This window comes from Dunckerocampus dactyliophorus, chromosome 2, assembly GCF_027744805.1.
Source record: "Dunckerocampus dactyliophorus isolate RoL2022-P2 chromosome 2, RoL_Ddac_1.1, whole genome shotgun sequence".
NCBI lineage: Eukaryota > Metazoa > Chordata > Actinopteri > Syngnathiformes > Syngnathidae > Dunckerocampus > Dunckerocampus dactyliophorus.
This window is the reverse complement of record NC_072820.1, coordinates 15,355,001-15,365,474: the sequence shown is the minus strand read 5'-3', so window position 1 is coordinate 15,365,474 and position 10,474 is coordinate 15,355,001. Positions and strand designations below refer to the sequence as shown.

Sequence of the window (10,474 nt, the reverse complement as noted above, 5' to 3'; positions counted from 1 at the left end):
ATTACACATTTGAATTCCTCTTTTAATCATCTAACTGGTTTGTATTTAAATTTATTTATAGTGATGAAAGTATTACCCATTTTAGGAACCCATTTTGATATTTTGCATTTGTACATACTACAAGGTCATTATTTGAGGAAAGACTACTCGTCACAGTCAAGACCTTTTTCCCAATCTACTACGAGCTCTTTATTAATCAGTCAGATAAAACAAAAGGGCCTTAAAACGTTAAGTTACTAATAACGCTCAGTTCGGTTGGAAAGGTATTGACTGAACAAAATGTTTGGCTGTTTGCAATATTTGACACTCCTCTGTTATGCAGCTTAATCCAAATATGGTTAGATGAATACATGTATGACAATGGGGCATTATATTTGTTGATGGCACACAAAAGAACAGTGCACAGAATTATACACGTTAAATAATACGTTTGGTTCAAATGTAAAGTTGTGGAGAACTTTGGTACATGTCCCTCGTAAAAAAAATGGACAGGAACACATCCTGGAGCTCATTGCTGCTCCAACAACAACTTGACAAGACACTTTAGGGTTATTGCAGTGGTGTTAATGTGAAGATGGGACCTTTTCCTCCACTTTGATGTATGGGAATTTGGGCCTATTTACTCCTACTGCTTCTATCCTCCCTCCTCTGTAGCCTTTTCTTTAATGTGCAAATATTGTTATTTAATTTCCTAAAATAAACCATTGAGGAATGTTCACTGGAGGGTTTTGCATGGTTGTCTTTTCAGGGCTCGTTTGCAAAGCGTTCGTATTAGCTTAAATTGGACAAACACTCACTCCGCTGAAATGACGGGATGACCATTTAATGAATGATCACTTTGCAAAATAGTTTATTGCCATTAAGTGGGCTTTTAATGGCCATCTTGAAGTATTTGACAGTACTAAAGTACTAAATGTGCTTTATCTCAAATACGGGCATTATTTTGTAGCTCTTTCAGGTGTAATCAATGAACATGGCTTCCTGAAGGCCGCTTTTCTCCAGAAAAATCAGAAAAACTTCACAAAAAAATTAAAGTACAAGATGCATTTAATCTGAAAAAAAATCAGTGTAAGAAAAGCTGGAGAGTGTTGCCTTCCGTAATGCAAATGAAAGGAGACCGATCCTGCAGGGTCAACATGTCTAATCAAAGCCTGAAGCCAACTACTTTATTCCTTCCTCCTCTTCACACCTTGATGATGATGATGAGGTGTGAACGTTCAGCAGCCTGCGGTGGCCGTTTGCACCTTTGGAAAGCCGTGGAGTCTGCAAAGAGTCAAAAAGGTCATTTTTGGCTCCACTTGGTGTAAATGCATGCATGCTGTATCATAATTGCAGTGTATTTTAACAAAGGAAATGTACAGTATATATATTATATATATAAATAATACTAATCTTACGGTTTTCTCACTTGCAAGTGTTACTTTCACTGGCAAAACACAATTAAAGGTGGATTCTAGCTTTTCGTATGCATGTGCGTGTGCAGACCAACGTCTATGACCCCTGCCGGGACTCGTATGTGAGGGTGCAGACATGTCTCCAGTGAATTAACATAAACCTTTTTTTGCTACTTAAAACAGCCTTACTTCACTATCAATATATCTATCTGTTGTTAGTTATTATTTTGTGACAAAGGCCTATTTGTGAGTGCATTACTAATCTTTAACGCCTCTCCACCGTGCCTACAATGTGCCGTACAAATGCAGAATAACTAATATCCATGTGAGTGGGCACTTAGCGGCTCCTTTTCAACACAAAGCGATACATTTCCAACAAAGTCATTCGTCACCAAAGGTATTTATTGGAAAATTCAAAGGCCAGGTAGCCTACTCAAAACATAAGATTTGATAAATACATTAAAAAGCATTCAAAGGGAGAAATAATTTATACAAAGCTGACAATGTAGTTCTATCTTCTATACAACTCATGTTCGACAAGTAAATATGTACATTTATACTGACCTATTGTACCCAAAATGACACCTAACGGATCACTGCTATTCTTATTACAGTTTTAAATCATCAAATACAGATTTAGGAAGACCTTTTTAAAAAAAAAAAAAGTCTACCAGGGTCTCCAAACAGATTTGGAGTAATTTAAAGCAGCATCGTGCAGCTCAACCTCCTCCGAAGAAGAAATCTGACTCTGCTCTGAGTCAGTGTCATCCAGGTCAGAGCAGAGGTCATCGCTGGAGATGCAGGATGGGGCTGGGGATACCAGCCCAGGAGACGGAAGACCAGGAGGTAGCAGTGCGTCAGTCAGCGTGACACGGATGCGGTCCTGACCATGCAGGGGCATGCTCTCCAGGAGGTGGTTGAGCAGCTCAGCGGCAACTGTGGGGTCAATCCACGGGGAGCTGGACACAAAGGTGTGCACATCATGCATGCACTGGATGTAACCTGCAGCAAAGCGCTCGCATGCCTCTCGGTTGACAGCGTCCGCTTCTAGGAAAACAAGACATTGTTAGAAATGTTTGGAACTATAGCTCACTCTTCGCGGCAACAGATGCACAAGACTAACTGTAACCGCAGTACTCCATTCCACAATCAATGTGCTTACTTTATGCGCCTCAGTAAATGCTGTATTCGAGACAACCGGCGAGATAGCTCACACCACATTTGGAACTTACGACAAACAACATTTTCCCCCAAGAATTTCTGTTGACCTTCATCTACACGTAAAGCGAGATAGTATTACGACGTGTGTGTCAGTTCCTTGCACTTTCACTAGTTACACGATTGACTTTACAAATTCCTAGTTCTCTTGAATGCACCGTTAGCTATTTTTGTTTCTAGGCGGAAGCGAGGGTATTCGAGTAAAACGACATCATTTGAAGCCACATTCTAACAACAACATACATCAACATACCATCAATTTAATTTAGTTTACCTTGATCCTGGCTTTGCAGTATGCTCTCCACCCGTTTCACCGTCATTTCCAGCACTTCGGCGTTCTCCATCTTTGATTGTATCTGGGGCAGACAAACGCATCGCCACTATTAGCGACTGTAGCAAGCTAGCTGTTAGCATTCGTAGGGTGTTTTTAAAAAGAAGCAAATGACTTATAATAATCATCATACATGTTTACTTTCTTACTTCTGTATCCGCCATGAGAACCCTGAGTTCGTGTAAACTCTCGTTGATGCGAGCTCGTCGTTTCTTCTCCACCAGAGGTTTCCTCATCTGGAAGCACAATGGAGTTATTAGCTAACTATTTTTTTTTAACTACAACAATGGTGGCTTTTCTTTACCTTGCTGTTGACTCTGGCACTGCAGCGATTGCTTGTGTCCATGTCGGCTGTGTGTGAGGTGATCGTAGCCCCTCAGAAAAGACGTTGGATCTTGTCAATGGGGACAGATGGCTTGGTCAACTCAGCAAAGCCAGACTGAGCAGACCTGGCGTGTAAGCGGCGCGGGAGGGTGTGGGGGCCATGGGCTAGGTATATACAGTATGACGCCTTATTTACATAAGAATAGAAACAACATGGGAGCATGCCTGTCAACATTGGGATTTGAAAATAAGGGAAAGAATAAGGAAAATAACAGGATAAAAATGAAAGTTAAAATACGTGCAATTATTTAAACCGGATGGCGACGGGAAATAGAGCGTTAACAGGTATGCATTGGAGGAGTGCTCCTGTTTACTGTTCCAAATATTATGACACTCTCATCTTCAAGCTATAAAAAGCACACGAGTTTGCAATAGAGTTCTATAGTGCAATAGAAAATGCCGTTGTTTAGGTCACATTTATTCGAACATAAACTCATGCAATCGTTCTGTTACGCTTTTAATTTGGACAGCAGACTGTCCAGTTTTACGTTTGTCCACCAAATGAGGCTGGCTACCTTTTCCCATTCAAAGCATTCAGCACTTGTCAATCCTGGTTTACGCTCCAGCGTCAATCTAAAATGCCAGCGTAGGCTAGGCCTGAATGGTACCTCCAAAAAAAGCTAACCTTGAGTCCTGCCCACATGGACTGTAAAGACTGTGATCGGCCAGCTTTAGTACATTATTCCTTGCGTGTATAACTTGTGCGTACAGCCCATCAGCAAACACAAATGCCTTTTCATACGAGTTCTAATAATGCAATAAAAATGATTTTTATCGCACATTGACTAGTTCCAGCTCCATTAACACTCCCTGTCTTGATTAAATTGCCATTGTTCGCTCATGGTGAAGGAGACTAATAGGCAAAGTGGCCATCAAGAACTGTGGTTGCTTGGTGAGTTGTCTATCCGGAACACTTTTCAGGGTTATTACATCTAAACATTGTATTGTTGTAGAAGTTCTAATAATGCTATCCATCCATCAAAAACCTAAACCAACCCAAACCAAACAAAACACAGCAATATAACAGAGAGCCTCGAAACTGTTAAATAAGTCATAGCAAAATACACCAGTCACTTCGCACATTGCATCATTAATCCCTTGTTCGTGGGCTGGCTTGTGAGCCATCAATCAGCACATCTTTGCACAAACAATGTAAATTGGAAGCCATTTGTCAAATACAACCCTCTTTTGTGTGTGCCATCAGGTAGTATAGTTGTATTAGGATTTTCTTTCCTGATCACAGAGGTTTTGACTTGTTCATAGTTTAACACGGCTTTTCAAAAATAATAATAATAATAAATTGGTTAAAATGTGTAGGCAACATTCAAGACGAATTAAAAAAAATCAAGGCTTAAAAAGTTACTCACCAGTTGATGAAAAAAGCAACATATATGATAGTAAATATAATACTGTATAGTATGTATACATGGTATGGTACTTTAAAGTTTGTACAATTAGTGCAATTTGAGGGGTATACTATTTCTATTATAATAGACTACATATTTTAGTGTGCATACAACTGGTTTGTAATAGTGCATATGTAGCCTATAACAACTATATGGACAATATATATCATACAGTATTATCCTACGTAATGAATGGAATGGATAATAACGTAAACCAAATGTGTTCGTACTAATAAAACTTTTCGCAACACAGAGCAATATGCACTCATGTCTTCTGGTTTCATAGTATGGTTTACATTGCGTAACATATTTACAGACAATGCAAATACATATAAAGGTCTCATGCCTCAAATAACTAACAAAAACAAAAAATTCTAATTGATTTCTATAATATTCTACAGGTTATTAAATGTGCCAGGGTTGGAAATCTGGCACAAACTTCACTTCGTTGCAAGGACTTTGAAGAAAAACTCCACTTCCGGATGATGACGATGCCGCCCAAGCTTTTGTACTAGAACACGGAAGACTACCATATCTGGCATTTATCTTCACAATAAGAGCAAGACGTGGAATAGAATACCTTAAAGGGTCTATAACATAATTTCTAAAGTCGTATGACATTTAAATTACATTATATTTTTTTATTAAAATACGATTAACTTGCAAAATGTTGGTATTCTATGTGCTTTAACACATAGCCAAGACTCCGCGCTCTTATTTTGACGGTGTCAAGGCGACACTACCGTGTTACCCACACGGTGCTTGTTCGTCACAGGAGACGTGCTAGTGATGTCACGGAGACTCTGTCTGGGGATATAAAACCTCCCCGACTCGCTTCATGAAGCCGGCGAATTACATCCCGAGTGGAGACAAACGCACAAACAATAGAGTACAAAATGGTGAAGATAACCTTCCAGGCTGTTTCGGTGCAGAAGGCCGACAAAGAAAACCAAGAAGACCACATCGTTATACCTCAAGCTCACGTGAGTTTGCATACTTTTATATTTTCTTGTATTCTGCAAACAGATAATTACATAATTTATCAGCCATGATCTTGAACGAAATTGGCAGAGTTTTAATTGTAGTCAAATGTTGCCAGATGTTTGTGTACGTTTAGATCAAATATGTTGATCGGCATCTGTTGACGTTTATGAGAAACACAGCGTAAAATGCCAGTGCACGAGTGCAGTATTTTGCATGACGTCACCTTGTTTTGAAGACCTCTGCAGCACACGACCTGCTTCCTAACATACATGCAGTACCAGTCAAAAAAAATGGAGACACTTTGGCATCCTGCTGAATGGAAGTGTCTCCAAATTTTTGACTAGTAGTGTACATATATTTCACTTTAAATAAACATTATTTCAGTCTATGCAGCAATGCAACGACTTTGTGGCGTCACATTGTTTTCATCATCCATAGGCGAAAAGAGTTAATCTAGCACGGAGCTCATGTTATGGTGGATATAACATGTAAGTCACAGCATTAGACACACATACAGAATCTTAATGTAAGACCTGCATGTCCATACAAAGAATGCTGTGATTGACACTGTCAGATAGGTGTTATATATGATATTAGTATTTTTTTAAGCCTGTTGTTACATTTGTAGTTTCACTTGATTTATGCAATTTAAATTGTTGTTACATTTGTAGTTTCACTCGATTTATGCTATTTAAATTGTTCATTTTGTTGGCAAACTGGCAAACTACTGCAAGTGTCTAACCTTTGCACATACTGTAAAGTAAGCTTACAATGAGGATTCAATCATTTTTATATTTAATGTTATCAATTATTTTAATTGAAATTGTAAACATGTGATGTTCATTTATGTAACTTTGGTAAGCATGTTCAAAATAAACTAAATACTATCATTGCCATTTTGGAGGTTCCTAATGCAATGGGTGGTGACTCACTACACATAGTATAAACAAGCTTTAATGCAAATTTATCATAAGCCTTTTTCTTGAATAAGCTAACTTTAGATGCTTATTTATGTAATCCTCGTGCAAGATCCTGACAATGAATCAACCACACGTCTGCAAATATAGTATGACGTAAACACACGTGTTTCTTACAGGCGTCACAGCCTCGATGTGCGCCTGTCTATTAATAAGTCGTCCTCTGCCAAAAGGGATCCCAGCTCCTTCTGACTGCTCTTTCTGACTCCCACCAGTGTAGTCAGGTCGCAAATACGGATGCTGGAAGCGAGCCTCTAAGAATAGGCCTGAGGCGGGCCATGTGCCAGCCAGCACCTCCGTCAGAGCCTGACGCAGTCAGAGTTCCCCACTTCCGCTCACCATAGCAACAGTAGTAAGGTGATGGCGGCAGATTGCTTGTGAGACTGTAGGCGGGCATCTGCTTGTGTGCCTCATCCCGCTCCATCCTACGTCTATCAGATCTCCTTGCCTGACTCACCAAGTCTTGGAAGGAACGCCTTTACACTTTTGAGTTGCAGCGAGGGGCCAAACGTCCTATTTCAGAACCTCCAAAAGACGCTCGCTTAGTGTAGAACGTGATGGGTGGGAGAGGTTGCATCTGTATGGTATGATCTTTCCTTGTTAATAGAGAATCATCTAAGTGGATTGTATTTTGTCTTTCCAGGAGGAGCAGACTCTTCCAGTCAAGCCCGAGAAGCCTTTTCAAAAGCGACTGTGCTACATAACATGTGGCGTGGTGGTCCTTATTGTGTTAGGACTGGGGCTGATCTCCATATTTGCCCACCTTGACTACTTCCTTCCTCAGGTCAGCATTGCACCACCACATCAATACCTGTCATACCCTAACATGACTGCATTGACTTGGATTTAGTGCCAACGGCCTAGTACTATTTCCCCATAGAAAATAACATGCATACACCTATGAGGCGCATCTTTTCTCATTCAAACTAAACACCTGTCTTTTTTTTTATATTGACGGCAACTTGTCAAATACACTGTAGTGAGCAGCCAGGACAGAGCCAATGTTTTATTCCATCGCAATAAGTTCATCATACGTTTCCAATTGACGCCAACTGAGTTCCATTGTCCATATCATCATCAGCTGACGGAGGAAAGACAATTCTTCCACTGTCGGGTGGTCTTCGAGGACATGGTTTATGCGCCCTTCAGGGGCCGCCAGGAATTGGAGGAGAACGTGGGCATCTACTTGGACGAAAACTATGAGAAGATAAGCGTTCCCGTGCCATACTTTGGAGCCTGCGACCCTGCTGACATCATCCACGACTTTGAGAGAGTGAGTTCCCCAATTTAACTTTTGACACTTCCTCTTTAAAAGTGTGTTATTACATGTGTAATATAATGTATTTCTTATTGATTTTCAGGGCCTGACTGGTTATTATGATGTTAAACTGGACAATTGCTACATTACCGAGCTGAACACCACCATGGTGATGCGCCCAAGGAACCTTTGGGAGCTGCTTGTCAATGTCCAGGTGAGACCTTCACTTTATTGCCCGTAGCTGTATACAAGCTTCCCAAACTGCTTACATTTTAGAAATACCGTAATATCTCATGTATAAGCCGCACCAGTGTATAAGCCGCACGTGTCCACGCCATAAAATGGCATACTGTGGCGCACACAAGTCCGTGAGAACCAGTCAGCTCTTTATTTGACAGGAGCCAATCATGACTTATGTAAAAACTCATTTCCCTTATAGCTTGTGATTGGTTCCTGCCAAAGAAAGAGCTACCTGTTTCTAACTGACTCGTGAGCGGCACAGCATTTAAACAATTAGTAGTAGTTCTGAAGTAAAGGAGATGTCCATAAATTAGCCGCACCGCTGTGTAAGCCGCAGGGTTCAAAGTTTAAGAAAAAAGTACTGGATTATACACCGGAAATTATTATTGTTTTTTTTTTTTTACATTTATATTTTTTGGATATTTTTTTTATTACAAAATTGATATTCGATATATTTATTGGATATTCTTTATAAATAAGAAATGTATTCTTGCATTAGTGTGGTGGAAAAGATGGACATTTTTGAAAGTTTATTTTACCATCAAAACTGACATTTACATGTGGGATTTTTTCACAGAGAGGGGCGTACCTCCCTCAAACGTACCTTGTCCACGAGGAGATGGTGGTGACGGGTCGGGTGAGGAGCATGAGGCAGCTGGGCCCTTACATCCACAAGCTGTGTCACGGCAAAGACACGTACCGCCTCCGCCGCCGCAGCCAGCATCAGCGTGAGTGGAGTGCACACTTTCTCCTTCTGCTGCTGCCTTGTCTTTTTTGCCTGTTTTGTGACGTGCGCCAGGTCATGGCGATGTCGTCTGTACTCACAAGGAGGAAAGAATCACACCTTTGAGTCACAGGGATTCCGAGTGGTTGGTGTGGCGGAAGAAGGGAAAATACACTTATCAAATATAGACTTCCTGGTATATCAAATATAGACTTCCTGGTAGTCATCAGAACCCTCATACAGCTTGTTTTCTGTGTGTGGGCGCAGACTGGGAACTCTTGTGAGTCACTCGTAGTGGAGTGGACACATCCACTCAGTGTGGAGGTTGGTGTGATGAGTAGTAACTCATGACTGCCTTTTGATTGGCATGATAGCTTTTGGAGATGATGCATACGACTTTCTCTTGTGTTGTACGAATCTGGATTGACAGATAATAAAAAACATTAACTTATCGTCAAAATGTGACCCTAAAAGTCTCACAATAAATTGAGACAATACAGAAGTTGAAATAATTATACAGTTAGGATTACAATTGTTTATAATAAATAGTAAATATTTTGAAAATGTTTTTGTGGTTAAAAAATACAGTGCTGCAAAAAAAAAATTAAGGGTAACTTTTTTTATTTCATAGTACAGTCCTTGTAGTACAAGTAGTACAAGTGCAGTTGTTAATCTCTCCACTAGATTGTACTGCCCCCCACTATCCATTAATATTAAAAATATATACTGTACAGATATACATTACTGTAAACATTGTAGCTTTTGTCGCTTTACAATGAAAATGTTTTTTCAGTCAAAAAATAAGTAAGTTGTGTTTGAGCTTATGTGGGCTGAAATGATCTATCCCTATAAATTCTGCCCAGCAACGAGTGGTCATGTAAACATGTGAAACTGTGCATTTCTGTTAGCTAAATAGCACTTTTTCTTAAATTTTCAAGTAAAATGTCACTGATTTGACTTTCTTTCCTCTTGCGTTGCAGGTGTGGAGCGGCGTGAGACAAAGGAGTGTGTGAGCATTCGCCACTTTGAGAATCCTTTTGTCGTGGAGACTAGGATCTGCAACGGATTCTGAGCGGCCAGGCTAGCACAGAAGCTACTTTCAAACCATACCTCTTGAATTCTTTCGACTTATAACTGCACTTTACAACTTGTCTAACTAATTTATTTAATTTTGTTTTTATTTCAAATGGTCTGTATTTTTACAGTTTCACATGTTCAGATATTTATGTAGCCTTTCTTGTTGTGGTGATTTAAGAGCACATTGTGCACTTATTTGATTTGTTGTAGTCTTTTTTGTAATGTTATTTGTTGTACTCTTATTTTTTGTAATGTTATAAAATGGCAAAGCATACCTCATGTAGTTTAGATGTTATAATCATGACTGATGTGTATGACTTTTGATCCTAAGCAATATATGATATACATAGATTTTTCTCTGCATTGAATAATGTGACGTGTTGATTTTTAATAGATTTATTTTTATGTCAAGCATCATTCTCATGTATAGTTGGTCTCTTTGCTGTCACACTCCTTGCATATATATGACTTTAGACTGTAA

General features: G+C 39.6%; 2 protein-coding genes across 2 annotated transcripts in view; one reads left to right on the top strand and one right to left on the bottom strand.

The window, feature by feature from the left end:
- Positions 1–1,786: 1,786 nt before the first annotated feature.
- Positions 1,787–4,479, bottom strand: hes6 (hes family bHLH transcription factor 6). The gene is made up of 4 exons (XM_054767737.1): positions 3,248–4,479; positions 3,093–3,179; positions 2,887–2,968; positions 1,787–2,441 (listed from the first exon to the last, which is right to left on the bottom strand). The coding sequence occupies exons 1-4, from the start codon at positions 3,287–3,289 to the stop codon at positions 2,062–2,064; spliced, it is 591 nt and encodes a 196-aa protein (XP_054623712.1). The 5' UTR covers positions 3,290–4,479; the 3' UTR covers positions 1,787–2,061.
- Positions 4,480–5,520: 1,041 nt separating this feature from the next.
- Positions 5,521–10,474, top strand: part of itm2cb (integral membrane protein 2Cb) — a 5,165-nt gene continuing 211 nt past the window's right edge. Inside the window, exons 1-6 of the mRNA XM_054767408.1 lie at positions 5,521–5,716; positions 7,338–7,478; positions 7,776–7,967; positions 8,056–8,166; positions 8,770–8,920; positions 9,897–10,474. The exon at positions 9,897–10,474 is cut by the window's right edge and continues 211 nt beyond it. Coding sequence (XP_054623383.1) covers positions 5,630–5,716; positions 7,338–7,478; positions 7,776–7,967; positions 8,056–8,166; positions 8,770–8,920; positions 9,897–9,988 — 774 coding nt within the window. The 5' untranslated portion in view covers positions 5,521–5,629 and the 3' untranslated portion in view covers positions 9,989–10,474. The remainder of the gene's footprint in view (positions 5,717–7,337; positions 7,479–7,775; positions 7,968–8,055; positions 8,167–8,769; positions 8,921–9,896) is intronic.